Source organism: Eretmochelys imbricata, chromosome 2 (genome assembly GCF_965152235.1).
Source record: "Eretmochelys imbricata isolate rEreImb1 chromosome 2, rEreImb1.hap1, whole genome shotgun sequence".
NCBI lineage: Eukaryota > Metazoa > Chordata > Testudines > Cheloniidae > Eretmochelys > Eretmochelys imbricata.
In genome coordinates, this window is record NC_135573.1 from 148,164,860 (window position 1) to 148,182,346 (window position 17,487).

A 17,487-nucleotide genomic window follows, 5' to 3' on the forward strand; every position below is an offset into this window, starting at 1 on the left:
TGTATTCATGGGGAAAGGACCAGGACACACTATCGGGATTCAGAGTAGCAGCCGTGTTAGTCTGTATTCGCAAAAAGAAAAGGAGTACTTGTGGCACCTTAGAGACTAACCAATTTATTGTTATTAGTTTGCAGATTATACAAAATTGCAATTAATGAAGACAGAAGGAATATAGGATCTTATAGTAGAGTTACTGGAAACATGGGAAATGAATAAAATGAGATTCAACTGGGAAAAATGTAAACTAACAACAACAGATGTCCAATGGAATGAGTGCATAAAGATAGAAAAAAGTAATGCTACAGGTGATGAAAAGCAAATCCAGACTTGAGTTTGCAGTGTAATAGAGCAGTAAAAAGGCCAATGTGAATTTTGAACTTAATGTGAAAGAACAAAAGTTGCTCTATCACACAGTGTGATTGTACAGATAACATTATGTTCCACTACGTTACCACGAATATATTTACAGTGAAGTTTTGGCCTTAGTGAGATTTGATCAATTATTCTGTAGCCACAAAATAATTAACAGAATTTGCAATAGCCTACAAATGAAGTTAAACCATTATTAAACTACGGTTAGTTGTTCTGTGGTACTTCCTTGCTGATGCAGTTTTGATTAGTTGTCTTTTGTAATTTATTGTTCTAGGAAACTGCAAACATTGTCATTTTCCAACATTTAATAATGATTTAAATAATCACAGAATCATAGAATATCAGGGTTGGAAGGGACCTCAGGAGGTCATCTAGTCCAACTCCCTGCTCAAAGCAGGACCAATCCCCAATTAAATCATCCCAGCCAAGGCTTTGTCAAGCCTGACCTTAAAAACTTCTAAGGAAGGAGATTCTACCACCTCCCTAGGTAACGCATTCCAGTGTTTCACCACCCTCCTAGTGAAAAAGTTTTTCCTAATATCCGACCTAAACCTCCCCCACTGCAACTTGAGACCATTACTCCTTGTCCTGTCCTCTTCTACCACTGAGAATAGTCTAGAACCATCCTCTCTGGAACCACCTCTCAGGTAGTTGAAAGCAGCTATCAAATCCCCCCTCATTCTTCTCTTCTGCAGACTAAACAATCCCAGTTCCCTCAGCCTCATAAGTCATGTGTTCCAGACCCCTAATCATTTTTGTTGCCCTTCGCTGGACTCTCTCCAATTTATCCACATCCTTCTTGTAGTGTGGGTCCCAAAACTGGACACAGTACTCCAGATGAGGCCTCACCAATGTCGAATAGAGGGGAACGATCACGTCCCTCGATCTGCTCGCTATGCCCCTACTTATACATCCCAAAATGCCATTGGCCTTCTTGGCAACAAGGGCACACTGCTGACTCATATCCAGCTTCTCGTCCACTGTCACCCCTAGATCATTTTCCGCAGAACTGCTGCCTAGCCATTCGGTCCCTAGTCTGTAGCGGTGCATTGGATTCTTCCATCCTAAGTGCAGGACCCTGCACTTATCCTTATTGAACCTCATCAGATTTCTTTTGGCCCAATCCTCCAATTTGTCTAGGTCCCTCTGTATCCTATCCCTGCTCTCCAGCGTATCTACCACTCTCCGAGTTTAGTATCATCCGCAAATTTGCTGAGAGTGCAATCCACACCATCCTCCAGATCATTTATGAAGATATTGAACAAAACCGGCCCGAGAACCGACCCTTGGGGCACTCCACTTGACACCGGCTGCCAACTAGACATGGAGCCATTGATCACTACCCATTGAGCCCGACAATCTAGCCAACTTTCTACCCACCTTTCTACCCACAATCTTCCGATAATTAAGGAAATCCAAAAATTGTTCTTAGAAGCCTGCATATTTTTTCTTTATTTTCCCAGGTGAGACAGGAGCTCCCCTGTGCTAGGTGTTGTACAAACACATATTAACAGAAAGTCCCAAACACTAAGAAGCTTACAATCTAAACAGAAGAGACAGACAAAGGACATATTATTCCCAATTTTACAGGTGGGGAATTGAGGCAGAGATTAAGTGACTTGCTCAAGGTTGGCATAAGAAGATTACGACAGAAAACTAACGGAGCTCAGGTCTTCTGAGTCCCAGTCTGGTTCCTTAAAAATCACAAAACTATCTTTCCTCTTAGGCGCATTCTACATTGTAGATACATCAGTGCAGTTGTCTCTAATCTGCATAGTTACTACATGGGGTCTACACTGGTGCAACCTAATCTGATAAAATTACTCTATTGTATTAGAGTAAGACTCACTTGACGTTAGTGCAATATGTCTCTATGTTAGGGTTTGCTTCATTAAGATTACATCTATGTTGTTACTGCAGTGCAAATTTCTCATGTAGACAGGGTTTAATCTTCAGATTAGGAAATGAAGTTGCTTTTTCATAAGACTTATTTTTAACATCCAGTCAAATATAAGTGGCTAATTCACAAGTTTTTCCAGTTAACCAGTTACTAATATTTCTATAAACTGTAGTGGGTTGAGGCTGGCAGCATAGGCTGGAGCACTCAGAACAAGTCTGTGCATGAGGAAGATCATTTGAAATATTTTTAAATGGCTCCTGGATGATTTAATTGGAAAGCAATATGGGTGCACTGACTTGCATTCTCCATTTTTGCATTCTTATATACCCACCTCAATATTTTCCTTTCTAAAAACATGGATTTAATGTTTGTGAAAAATACTATAGCAAAAGCAGTAGAGATAGAAGTTCTGCATCTACAGAAAAGGAACTGCTCAGAGCGTTATGACAAGCTTCGCTAGACCACCAAGACAAAAATCTCAATCTTTAACATTTAATCCAACATAACGTAGGGAATGGCCAGCCCCTGGAGATGAAGGTAGTTCAGTCTCAATGTCCATTCAATCCTTGACCTGTCCATTGAGGTGACTACGGGTGCTTGTAAGCTAGTGGGCAAATTCAGCAGAAATAAAACTGCAGTAATAAGCAGCAGGAAAAAATCAGAATGAGTTAACAAAAGCAAACATAGCAAAAAGTTTCTCTAAACTGGGTTTCATCCAGAAATCAGCATATAAATGTGGACCCCTGACTTCCCACTGACACACTCTCCTTGTCTCTCCAGCACCCCTTCTTATGGCTCTTCCTATTAGTAAGGAATGAAGTAAAAGTTAACTTCTTGTGTACTGAGAATGAGGTAGTACACTTCCACCCAATATCACAGACCCCGTAACAGAGAAGATGGCTGTAATGTGAATATCCCTAAGAATAAAACCAAGACTTCAAACAGGTTGTTAGCCAGCAATTTCCAACCACTACCTACCTACCTGACTGATCAAATACCCCTTAGGGCAAAAAACCTCTGCAACCCCATTATCTCACATCAATTAACACCAAAAAAGGTCAACTGCTGGAAATGGCCCACCTTGATTATTACTACAAAAGGTTTTTCCCCCCTGCTCTCCTGCTGGTAATAGCTCACCTTACCTGTTTCAGAGTAACAGCCGTGTTAGTCTGTATTCGCAAAAAGAAAAGGAGTACTTGTGGCACCTTAGAGACTTACCAATTTATTTGAGCATGAGCTTTCGTGAGCTACAGCTCACTTCATCGGATGCATACCGTGGAAACTGCAGCAGACTTTATATATACACAGAGAATATGAAACAATACCTCCTCCCACCCCACTGTCCTGCTGGTAATAGCTTATCTAAAGTGATCATCAGGTTAGGCCATTTCCAGCACAAATCCAGGTTTTCTCACCCTCCACCCCCCCACACAAATTCACTCTCCTGCTGGTGATAGCCCATCCAAAGTGACAACTCTTTACACAATATGCATGATAATCAAGTTAGGCCATTTCCTGCACAAATCCAGGTTCTCTCACTCCCTCACCCCCCTCCAAAAACCCACCCCCATACACACACAAACTCACTCTCCTGCTGGTAATAGCTCATCCAAACTGACCACTCTCCAAGTTTAAATCCAAGTTAAACCAGAACATCGGGCGGGGGGGGGGATAGGAAAAAACAAGAGGAAATAGGCTACCTTACATAATGACTTAGCCACTCCCAGTCTCTATTTAAGCCTAAACTAATAGTATCCAATTTGCAAATGAATTCCAATTCAGCAGTTTCTCGCTGGAGTCTGGATTTGAAGTTTTTTTGTTTTAAGATAGCGACCTTCATGTCTGTGATTGCGTGACCAGAGAGATTGAAGTGTTCTCCGACTGGTTTATGAATGTTATAATTCTTGACATCTGATTTGTGTCCATTTATTCTTTTACGTAGAGACTGTCCAGTTTGACCAATGTACATGGCAGAGGGGCATTGCTGGCACATGATGGCATATATCACATTGGTGGATGTGCAGGTGAACGAGCCTCTGATAGTGTGGCTGATGTTATTAGGCCCTGTGATGGTGTCCCCTGAATAGATATGTGGGCACAATTGGCAACGGGCTTTGTTGCAAGGATAAGTTCCTGGGTTAGTGGTTCTGTTGTGTGGTATGTGGTTGTTGGTGAATATTTGCTTCAGGTTGCGGGGCTGTCTGTAGGCAAGGACTGACCTGTCTCCCAAGATTTGTGAGAGTGTTGGGTCATCCTTTAGGATAGGTTGTAGATCCTTAATAATGCGTTGGAGGGGTTTTAGTTGGGGGCTGAAGGTGACGGCTAGTGGCGTTCTGTTATTTTCTTTGTTAGGCCTGTCCTGTAGTAGGTAACTTCTGGGAACTCTTCTGGCTCTATCAATCTCCAACACGAGTTTCTACAAGCCATTACCCTATGATCCCACTGAGAGTTACCAAAAGCAACTACAGCATTTGCTCAAGAAACTTCCTGAAAAAGCACAAGATCAAATCCGCACAGACACACTCCTGGAACCCCGACCTGGGATATTCTATCTACTACCCAAGATCCATAAACCTGGAAATCCTGGGCGCCCCATCATTTCAGGTATTGGCACCCTGGCAGCAGGACTGTCTGGCTATGTAGACTCCCTCCTCAGGCCCTACGCTACCAGCACTCCCAGCTACCTTCGAGACACCACTGACTTCCTGAGGAAACTTCAATCCATCGGTGATCTTCCTGATAACACCATCCTGGCCACTATGGATGTAGAAGCCCTCTACACCAACATTCCACACAAAGATGGACTACAAGCCGTCAGGAACACTATCCCCGATAATGTCACGGCTAACCTGGTGGCTGAACTTTGTGACTTTGTCCTTACCCATAACTATTTCACATTTGGGGACAATGTATACCTTCAGATCAGCGGCACTGCTATGGGTACCCGCATGGCCCCACAGTATGCCAACATTTTTATGGCTGATTTAGAACAACGCTTCCTCAGCTCTCGTCCCCTAAAGCCCCTACTCTACTTGCGCTATATTGATGACATCTTCATCATCTGGACCCATGGAAAAGAAGCCCTTGAGGAATTCCACCATGATTTCAACAATTTCCATCCCACCACCAACCTCAGCCTGGTCCAGTCCACACAAGAGATCCACTTCCTGGACACTACAGTGCTACTAAACAATGGTCACATAAACACCATCCTATACCGGAAACCTACTGACCGCTATTCCTACCTGCATGCCTCCAGCTTTCACCCTGACCACACCACACGATCCATCGTCTACAGCCAAGCTCTGCGATACAACCGCATTTGCTCCAACCCCTCAGACAGAGACAAACACCTACAAGATCTCTGTCAAGCTTTCTTACAACTACAATACCCACCTGCAGAAGTAAAGAAACAGATTGATAGAGCCAGAAGAGTTCCCAGAAGTTACCTACTACAGGACAGGCCTAACAAAGAAAATAACAGAACGCCACTAGCCGTCACCTGCAGCCCCCAACTAAAACCCCTCCAACGCATTATTAAGGATCTACAACCTATCCTAAAGGATGACCCAACACTCTCACAAATCTTGGGAGACAGGCCAGTCCTTGCCTACAGACAGCCCCGCAACCTGAAGCAAATACTTACCAACAACCAGATACCACACAACAGAACCACTAACCCAGGAACTTATCCTTGCAACAAAGCCCGTTGCCAATTGTGCCCACATATCTATTCAGGGGACACCATCACAGGGCCTAATAACATCAGCCACACTATCAGAGGCTCGTTCACCTGCACATCCACCAATGTGATATATGCCATCATGTGCCAGCAATGCCCCTCTGCCATGTACATTGGTCAAACTGGACAGTCTCTACGTAAAAGAATAAATGGACACAAATCAGATGTCAAGAATTATAACATTCATAAACCAGTCGGAGAACACTTCAATCTCTCTGGTCACGCAATCACAGACATGAAGGTCGCTATCTTAAAACAAAAAAACTTCAAATCCAGACTCCAGCGAGAAACTGCTGAATTGGAATTCATTTGCAAATTGGATACTATTAGTTTAGGCTTAAATAGAGACTGGGAGTGGCTAAGTCATTATGCAAGGTAGCCTATTTCCTCTTGTTTTTTCCTATCCCCCCCCCCGCCCGATGTTCTGGTTTAACTTGGATTTAAACTTGGAGAGTGGTCAGTTTGGATGAGCTATTACCAGCAGGAGAGTGAGTTTGTGTGTGTATGGGGGTGGGTTTTTGGAGGGGGGTGAGGGAGTGAGAGAACCTGGATTTGTGCAGGAAATGGCCTAACTTGATTATCATGCATATTGTGTAAAGAGTTGTCACTTTGGATGGGCTATCACCAGCAGGAGAGTGAATTTGTGTGGGGGGGTGGAGGGTGAGAAAACCTGGATTTGTGCTGGAAATGGCCTAACCTGATGATCACTTTAGATAAGCTATTACCAGCAGGACAGTGGGGTGGGAGGAGGTATTGTTTCATATTCTCTGTGTATATATAAAGTCTGCTGCAGTTTCCACGGTATGCATCCGATGAAGTGAGCTGTAGCTCACAAAAGCTCATGCTCAAATAAATTGGTTAGTCTCTAAGGTGCCACAAGTACTCCTTTTCTTTTCACCTTACCTGATCACTCTCATTAGTGTCTATGGTAACACTCATTGTTTTCATGTATATAAATCTCCCCACTGTATTTTCCACTGAATACATCCGATGAAGTGACCTGTAGCTCACGAAAGCTTATGCTCAAATAAATTTGTTAGTCTCCAAGGTGCCACAAGTCCTCCTTTTCTTTTCACCAAAAAAGGGTAATTACAATTGTTAAAGGGGTGATTAACCTTTAATTAAATATTTTATAACAATTTGTAGCACCCTACCTTTTATATTTCACATTCAGAAGAGAATAAGCTGCACCTCCAATACACAGTGGATACAGTAAATAGGACAAATATTTCATAGCCTGATGATAAAAAGACAGCTTTTTTCAGTTAGAGTCAGTATATCCGTTTGTTTTAAGAGAGATTTTTCACGGGAGTTAGTTGAATCCACAATATCTGCAGGTTCTTTATTTGCATGCAAAGTAAGTTACATACCTGTATTTCCTGAATTCTAAAGATCTACATCTCAGTTGATTCCCTCGCTTGAGTGTGTTCCCAATGCAAGACAAGGTGTGAACTCCTTTAGTTCTTAGTTTCAGACTATTAGGCTCCTGGGGATGGGTGGAAGGCAGTGGGAGGAGGGAGACACAGGGTGAGGAAGAAAGAGAAGCGAGTCCCAGGCCAGCCATTTACACAGTGCCTAAGGTGCCATCTCAATGTACCATGGTCAGTCCCTGTCACGCCAGCAAGTGAAAAGCCTCCAAACACATTCCAATTAACAGAATAGTTAAAAATCAGAAAATTTTACTATCCTCAAGCTCTGTGAGGATGAGAGTAAGGGGTAATCCACTGAGATGTATATCTTCAGAAAGTTACTTACTTGCAACTCTGCTTTTCAAGAAGTAATAGTTTCACCAGATTCTCACGTTTAGATTGTGCTCCTATTGCCAGACAGATAGGAATTCTCCTAACTCTAAAGGTTTTTGACCCTTTGCTATATACCAGTGGGTGTATTTCATGTACAGATCAATTGCCAGTGCTTTAGTACTCTCTAGCACTGAAGTCCCTTAATTAGCAGGAAGCAAAGTTTCACAACAATATATTTTTTGCCATATATGAATACTTCAGTCAAGCTTTTAGTTTTAAGACTATAATTTGATTAGGCACTTATTTATTTCCCCGCTGTCAGGTTAAAATGGGTAATTACATATTTTTAACTACCAAAATTTGAAGAAAAAAGTAGCTGGTGAAAAGGAATCTAACATCTTCAAAGAAGCAGAAATACAGATAAATATGTTTACTTTCTGTAAAGAAATATCATTTCACTTGGATTCCTAATCTTAGACTAAAATGCTTGAATGAAGTCTCAATTTTTTCAAATTAGAAAGGAACAGAAGTTCTCTAAAACCATTTCAGATCCAAAAGAGTTGCTGGTAACTTCACAAATCACGTCACTAAAAAAGGAGGCAAACAGCCAGCTTACATAAGAAGACAATGCAGTTTGCATGACAAGCAAGACAAATGAAAGAATATTGTCTTTTGCATTATCATTAAGTTGAGATGTCAGACCACACATGAACAAGATGCTTCAGAATACATTCATACAGTCCCAGTAATCAAATATAAAGCACCAGCTTAAGAAAGCAAAACCACCTTCCCATCTGTTTTGGGAGAAGACTACCTTCAGATTAAGGTGGTGGTGGTGGCCTCCACTCTGAATCTGGGAGTGAGTCTCTGAGCCTGGGTTAAGAGACTTGTGCTGACAACGCTTGTGCTAGTACACTGAAAACAGCTGTATCGATCAGGGGTCTCAAACTTAATTTACCTTAGGGCCAGTGCTAGTTCTCTAATCCTCCCGGCGGGCCAATAATGTCACTGAAGATGGTGTTCAGACAAGAAAACATGTATACTCTATTTTTTATTTCAAATTTCTTAGAAATAAAAAAACTGTCATACAACTTTATACAATTCTTCGCCTACCAGAGAGTTTTCGTGTTTGCCAGACACCTGGCAACGCTTCAGTTCTGTCAGTCTGTTGATGTTTGGCCTCAGTGACTGAGCAGTTGAAACCTTCAGGATTGCAGCAAGGTGCGCATCAGATAGTTGTGTTCGGTATTTTGACTTGTTTATATTCATTGTGGAAAAAAGTGACACTGCCTCCATGGCTGACTCTGCTCAGCAACTAATGATGCTGCCTCCATGGCTGACTCTGGCCGGTGACTAGTGATGGTATATCTCTGTCCCTCTCCCACAGCCAACGGGAGCTGCGGGGGGTGGCACCTGCAGCAGTCTTTGCCGGCAGTAGGTCTACATGGGTTTCTCCTCCGCGGACCGCAACGGGGAGGTTCTCAGGACACAGATGGCCTTTGAGATCCCAGGTATAGATGCTGCTTTGTTCTTGGGGCTTGGTTGCAGCTTGGGATTGCAAGCCTGGGCAGTGGGGTGGGTTGAGAGACCACTCTCATCTTAACACAGCAACATCTAACACAGCTATTTTTAGAGCACTAGCATGAGCCCCACCAAGATAAGTCTGTAGACATGGGCTGCATGGCTTGCTCCCAGATGCAAAGTATACACAGAGTCCCAGGCAAGGCTTGCCAAATGAACATTGGTTCCAAGGATAAAACAACCCTGGTTACATACTGGGAAAAAAGTTCAGAGGAAAAAATATAGTCTATTTCCTGTACATATTAAGAAACAAAACGTGCACAGGAGTGCAAGCATCTGTCTGTATTACTATATGAATGATTGAGCAGATTTAGCAAGTTTTCCTACATGTACTAGTGAATGTGTTTTCTTTGTAAATAAGGTGGATGATAAAAAACTTCAGAACCAAGGTCTTCGCTTATCTAAAATTCTGACAGCAAGCACGTCTCAAAGGCTTGTTCAGGAAGGGTATGAGACTCAAACTGATTCACACATTAGATTCATACACAACACCAGAAGGGACGATTGTGATCCTGTAGTCTGACCTCCAGGATAACACAAGCCATAGGACTTCCCTGAATGAATACCCGTTTGAACTAGACCCTATGTTTTAGAGAACCATCCAATCTCAATTTAAAAACTGCCAGTAACGGATAATCCACTACCACCATTGGTAAATTGTTCCAGTGGTTAATTTCCCTCACTGTTAAAAATGTCTGTCTTATTTCCAGTCCGAATTAGGATTGACCAAGACTACAATGAACATCTGTTACACTCTGTAGACACTCCCTTCTACACGCAGTTGAGAAAGGTAACATACTGAATGACTGCGATTGTCTGAGACTCTCTAGCATTACAGCAGACAAGTTGGTAAAACTGGTTCTAGAGACAGTTAATCTATCTCATGAATCCATACATCCATTATGATGATGCCCCATCTAACAAGACTATTGAATGTAGTCTAAATGATGAGAAGGCGGACAATGTGTTATACTCAGTAATCAGAAAAGAATCCTGGAAAGGAACTGGTACAATATCAGAGGAACTACTGTAGGCCTTGCTGGAGCCCTAGGCCTGGGTAAAAGTATGAATCAAAGGAGACTGTGAACCAAAGCAGACCTTGGTAGAATAACAGAACTAGGTATCAGCCAATCAAGTAAGCACATTCCTGAGAAGATGGTACAGGAACATATAGACCCGACATAGGAAAAGGAGGGAATGACAGGATAATGGATGAGGATGTTTTGTTCGAACTATCAGGTACAAGGCATAAGGATGGTAACTAACAACATCTGGAATGCAATACATAACTTGTTTTGATCAATGTAAAAAAAAAAAAAAAGAGTAATAAGAGGGGTATATTTGTATTGGCCTAGAGAAAACATTATGTTAATTGAGTTGATACCTTGTCACTGGCATATACCTGTTAATGTACCTGTAACCAGTGAGCCGGGGCTCTGTTGACAATAAGCCTGGCTGAGCCTTTGCCACTGAACTGAACCTATGGTCTTTCTTTATGATTTACATCAAGGTCTGCTGAGTCAACATCCTACAATCTACACTGATACAGAAACATGGGAGGCTCAGGAACAAGGGCATTAGCAACAACTGCACCTGTATTTTCCATTCTGTTGTCCCACTTGAGCTGAGACCTGCATCTCTCCTCCTCCTCCTGATTTGGGTTTTTAAGTCTCAGAAGCCCCATCATATACTGTGATATCCCCAGCAAGCCAGTTTACCTAATGGCCAGCTCTCTCTCCAATGGCCATGACACTGTTTTTACCAGTGGTCACACAACTCTCTCTCAGCAGAGTGCATTTTAAGGACATAAAAAGTACACAGAGAACTCATTTTTAAAAGTCCTGATATGCTCACTCACTATACCAGGACTCACTCATCAATCTCTTGGGGCCTTAGTAAGACAATCTTCCAAACTTTCAGCAAGGATTGGGGTCCCCCTACAACCTAAAATCCTGTTTACTGAATCAAAAGGAAGACAGCATCCCTGAACTCAGCCTCAATATACCAAAAAGCCCTTTTCCTAGTATTTGGAAAACCCAGTCTGAACCAGTATATGTAAATCACCCTGGAGTTTTGTACTTCTCTGGAGCTGATTACAATTCTCAGGGACTGTAGTAATCAGTCCCTATTGTTTTTAGTTCTTGGAGGAGCTGTGGTAACCCTCCCCACTTGGGGTTGCATACAATGATAAATAAAACATTCATAAACTTAATACAATATGACAGGTTTCAGAGTAGCAGCCGTGTTAGTTTGTATTCGCAAAAAGATAAGAAGTACTAGTGGCACCTTAGAGACTAACCAATTTATTTGAGCATAAGCATAGAGACTGGGAGTGGATGTGTCATTACACAAAGTAAAACTATTTCCCCATGTTTATTTCCCCCACCGCTCCTTGGACGTTCCTGTTAACTGCTGGAAATGGCCCACCTTGGTTATCACCACAAAAGGTTTCTCCCCCTGGCTCTCCTGCTGGTAATAGCTCATCTTAAGTGATCACTCGCCTTACAGTGTGTATGATAACACCCATTTTTTCATGTTCTGTGTGTATATAAATCTCCTCACTGTATTTTCCACTGAATGCATCCGATGAAGTGAGCTGTAGCTCACGAAAGCTTATGCTGAAATAAATTGGTTAGTCTCCAAGGTGCCACTAGTACTCCTTATCTTTTTGTTAATACAATATGGTTCCCAAAGACCCTGCGTGTGGTTGCAGTATCTGTCACAGGAGCCTCAAATGCTGAAGATGAGCCTTGAAAAAGGGTTAGTTCACCTAATACCCTCATCAGAGTACCTATGAATAATAAACATGAAGAGGACATTAAGTACCACCAGTTAAACTCACTTAAGTGACTTTTTGTAGGTTTTTTTTTTTTAAACCAAAAGTGTAATTGACACCAAAAGAAATGCCTTCTCTTAGAGAAAGAACTCTAACAAGTGCACCAATTCATCTCCTGCACAGATGTTAGGGAGTAAATCAAAAATCTCTAGAATTTATCCAGGATTACCCCAACTATACATACAATAGGATGGGGGCTAATATAGCCACAACTAATCAGGAAAGAGATCATGGAGTCGTCGTGGATAGTTCTCTGAAGACGTCCACACAGTGTGCAGCAGCAGTCAAAAAGGCAAACCAGATGTTAGGAATCATTAAAAAAGGGACAGAGAATAAGACGGAGAATATCTTATTCCCCTTATATAAATCCATGGTACACCCACATCTTGAATACTGCTTACAGATGTGGTCTCCTCATCTCAAAAAAGATATACCGGCATTAGAAAAGTTTCACAGAAGGGCAACTAAAATGATAGGGGTTTCGAATGGGTCCCATATGAGGAGAGATTAAAGAGACTAGGACTTTTCAGGCTTGGAAAAGAGGAGACTAAGGGGGGATATGATAGAGGTTAGGGTCCTCATTGGGAAGTTCAGGGTTACCATCCTGAACTTCAGCTTGTGGATAAACATGTTCAGCTCTCTAAGATCCAATATAGATTACCATCTCTCTCATCCCAAAAAGGAAAAATAGGGACCCTAGAACTCCTCTCCCCAGTACTGATGTGGAACTCTACTGCCCTGAGAAAAAAGTAGTGAGAGGACCTCTTGTTGTGGAAGATCCTTGTGAGACTGGTCCCTGAAGAGGGATGGGAAAGGGGGTTGAAAGGTGCTGAAAGGAACTGGACAGAGTAGACTGATGAGATGGTATCCAATACCCATGGGTTTGAGGTGGTGTAGAACCAAGCATGCCAAAACAAGGAAAGAGAGTTCCCCAAAAGAAGGGTAGACTTTAGAATTAGGGGAATGTATCCACCTCTGACCAGGCTGTCAAAACTGGTGCTTTTGTGACCGGTGCATACGTGTAGGTGAGAGAGATGGTTGGGTCAACAGAGTGCTACCTTCTCCTGTGAAAGTGTTGGTTTTTCCTCTGAGACTTGCTAGATCTTTGGTGGAAGACATGGGATAGTGAGCTCAGATTTCTATGGTGCATGGCTGCTTTCAGTAATGCTTTCTTTTAGGGGCCAGAGTGTATAACCCCAGCAATTTCATCCTTCAGTTCTTCAAGGGGCGGAGGCCTCATCCACTGTGGCACAAAGGAGTTCAGCCCCTTTGAACAGAAGATCCTCCATAGTGGATTCAACTTCTATGGGAAATCCAGACCCTTGCAGCCACGATGACCTATGCATAACTGTGGCTGTGGCAATAAGAACGTAAGAATGGCCATACCGGGTCAGACCAATAGTCCATCTAGCCCACTATCCTATCTTCCAACAGTGGCTGGTGCCAGATGCTTCAGAGGAAATTAACAAAGCAATTGAGTCATACATCCCAGGTTGTCCACTCTCAGTTTCTGGCTGTCAGAGGTTTAGGGACACCCAGTGCACGGGGTGGCGTCCCTGACCATTTTGGCTAACAGTATACCTTGGATTTATATAGTGGCATTATTATAATCTATCTATCCCCTTCCTAATGGTTCCTAACATTGTTAGCTTTTTTGACTGCCATTGCACACAGAGCACATTTTCATAAAACTATACACAATGATGCCAAGATCTCTTTCTTGAGTGGTATCAGCTAATTTAGGCCCCATCATTTTGTATGTACAGTTGGGATTATGTTTTCCAATGTGCATAACTTTGCATTTAATCAACACTGAATTTCATCTGCCATTTTATTGCCCCGTCACTCACTTTTCTGAGATCCCTTTGTAACTCTTCCCGTAGAGTGGGAAGTGATATCAGCTGTATCCAGAGCTGCCTGGAGCCTGGTTTTACCACTAACTGCCCTGTTGTGATCAGAGAAGCAAACTCTTTCTGGAAAGCAGTCAGACTGTTATCTGTGAAAAACAGTGAATTTCTCAAAAACACAAAAATCTTACCTCAACATTAGGGCTTGATAATTAGCAAGCCAAAATTGCATGCGTGCTGATTTGATTTTCTGCCAAATGAACCTAATCTTTTTGGCTCTCCCTCCTTTGCTGTCGCCCTGTTTTATCTTGCTTTTTCATTAGCCACTGTCACTACCAGAGATAATGGAACAGGATGGGTATAAAAATATTTAGCCCCCTTGCTATTTTCTGTCCCCATTTTGAGAGGTGCGAGAACTGTTGCAGGGGTCTACCACAGCACCTGGATGAGTCCATTATATACCCTGTGGATAAAGCCACTTTACCAGAAGATGTGGACTGCAGGCAGGGCCAGCCCACAACATTTTGGCACCGGAGGCGGGGAGCTCAAATGATGCTCCCATGCCCCCTCGCTTGGACCAAAACTTTGAAAGGTCTCAATTCTGCCTTCTTCCTGTTCTACTCCTCTCATCATACTGCTCTGCTACCTACCCCAATAAAGGAGAACTAACAACTTTAAATGCTTTTTTCAAAAATTTTAACTAACACTTAAGTTTCAAACGCCTGAACAGCAAATGTAACTTTTCTTGTCTGCATAGTAAACACTGGCATTTTTATCTGTTTGAATAATCAAAGTGGTGCCTTCCGGGCCTTCTTGGTTGCAAAGATTTGAACTGCTTCCTGATGAAGGTCCACAGTCTGGGCCAGCTCATGCTCTGTTGAGATGGTTGCAAGGCCGACCAGCCTCTCCTGTGTCATTGTGGAGCGTAGATGTGTTTTTATTAACTTCAGCTTGGAGAAGCTGCGTTCTCCACTGGCAACTGTTACAGGAAGTGTTAGAAGTATGCACAGAGCAACAAAAGCATTTGGAAAGAGGGTGGTCATCTTATTTGTGCACATATATTCCAGAACAACCTTTGGAGTTGATCCTGCTGAAATGTATCTTGAAAGGGCTTTCAGTTCATCACCGAAATCGCTCGCATCAATATCGCGCATGTCATCATGTGTCAACACTGTCTCTAGTGCCCTGCATTGCTGGGGTAGGTCTTCTTCAGGTATAGTGAGGAGTTTTGGAATATTATACATCATCCCAAATATACTGTTGTGTTCCTTGAGCTGCATGAAACATTCTTCAACTGATTGTAGTGCACAATCTAGCACCTGGTTAAAGAATTCAACTTTGAATTGTTGTTTGGGGACTCTTATGGGATTATCTTGTGCCTCATAATCAAAATGTCTTCTTCTTCAGTGACTCTTGTATTCTTGAATGGGTGGGAAAATAGCTTCAGTGTGAAGTTCCTCGGCCAACTTCTGTGCACTCTTCAGAACATTTTGAAATCCCTCACCTGACCGGTAAATCTTTAGGTATGACTTTGCTTCGTTCAGTTGTTCCATTGCTCCAGATATATCAAGGTCAACACCTTGGAGTCTCTTGCTTACAACATTTATTTCAAACAGTATGTCATGCCACAACACTAAGCCACACAGACATTTGAAGTTATGTATGTTTCTGGTGATTCCACTTCCCTCTGCCTCTGTTCTCCCAAAAACAGTTCCTGTCATAGCATTATCCTCCATAATGGCAACTATGGCATCATCTAGCTTCCCAATTTGGTGTTTGATGGGCTTTATCGCCTCCACTCAACTTTCCCATCGTGTGGCACTCAGTGGTTTCAGTGTCAGAGAGGATGTTCCCAGATATTCCTTTAAAATTTGCCATTGATGAGTTGATGCAGAGAAAAATACATAGATGCTTTGAATGACATTAAAAATTTCATTAGCCTCACTAGAAGCTGATGCTGCATCACTGACCACCAAGTTCAATGAATGAGAACTGCATGGGATACAAAAAAGTTCAAGGGTTTAACTCTAGGATCCATGTCTGCACTCCTCTGTTCTTTCCTCTCATGTTGGCACCACTATTGTAGCCCTGACCCCTCACGTCAGTTATCGAAAATTCCCGTATCTTCCAGCTTTTTAAGAAGTACACTTGTCATACCAGCTCCTGTAGTATCATCAAGGTCAATAAATTATAGAAAATGCTCTCTGACAATTACCATTGCAGGGATATTTTCACTAGGTTCTGTTGTTGTTACAAAAACGCACCATTAAAATAATTTGTTCCGTATGGCTGATGTCAGCTGTGCAGTCCAGAACAGAGTAATATCTTAGAATCTTTGAATCATAGAATCACAGAATATCAGGGTTGGAAGGGACCTCAGGAGGTCATCTAGTCCAACCCCCTGCTCAAAGCAGGACCAATCCCCAACTAAATCATCCCAGCCAGGACTTTCTCAAGCCTGACCTTAAAAATATCTAAGGAAGGAGATTCCACCACCTCCCTAGGTAACGCATTCCAATGTTTCACCACCCTCCTAGTGAAAAAGTTTTTCCTAATATCCAACCTAAACCTCCCCCACTGCAACTTGACACCATTACTCCTTGTTCTGTCATCTGCTACCACGGAGAACAGTCTAGATCCATCCTCTTTGGAATCCCCTTTCAGGTAGTTGAAAGCAGCTATCAAATCCCCCCTCAGTCTTCTCTTCCGTAGACTAAACAATCCCAGTTCCCTCAGCCTCTCCTCATAAGTCATGCGTTCCAGGCCCCTAACCATTTTTGTTGCCCTTCGCTGAACTCTTTCCAATTTTTCCACATCCTTCTTGTAGTGTGGGGCCCAAAACTGCACACAGTACTCCAGATGGGGCCTCACCAATGTCGAACAGAGGGGAACGATCACATCCCTCGATCTGCTGGCAACGCCCCTACGTATACATCCCAAAATGCCATTGGCCTTCTTGGCAACAAGGGCACACTGTTGACTCATATCCAGCTTCTCGTCCACTGTAACCCCTAGGTCCTTTTCTGCAGAACTGCTGCCTAGCCGCTCGGTCCCTAGTCTATCACAGTGCATGGGATTCTTCCGTCTTAAGTGCAGGACTCTGCACTTGTCCTTGTTGAACCTCATCAGATTTCTTTTGGCCCAATCCTGTCATTTGTCTAGGGCCCTCTGTATCCTATCCCTACCCTCCAATGTATCTACCTCTCCTCCCAGTTTAGTGTCATCTGCAAACTAACTGAGGGTGCAATCCACACCATCCTCCAGATCATTTATGAAGATATTGAACAAAATCGGCCCGAGAACCGACCCTTGGGGCACTCCACTTGATACCGGCTGCCAACTAGATAACGAGCCATTGATTACTACCTGTTGAGCCCGACGATCTAGCCAACTTTCTATCCACCTTACAGTCCATTCATCCAGCCCATACTTCTTTAACTTGCTGGCAAGAATACTGTGGGAGACCG

General features: G+C 42.7%; 1 protein-coding gene across 3 annotated transcripts in view; it reads right to left on the bottom strand.

Moving 5' to 3' along the window:
* CLPTM1L (CLPTM1 like) overlaps positions 1–17,487 on the bottom strand; it is a 127,793-nt gene that overhangs the window by 12,613 nt on the left and 97,693 nt on the right. For all 3 annotated transcript variants that reach the window (XM_077810838.1, XM_077810836.1, XM_077810835.1), the window contains one exon: positions 7,169–7,251. In XM_077810838.1, coding sequence (XP_077666964.1) covers positions 7,169–7,251 — 83 coding nt within the window. The remainder of the gene's footprint in view (positions 1–7,168; positions 7,252–17,487) is intronic.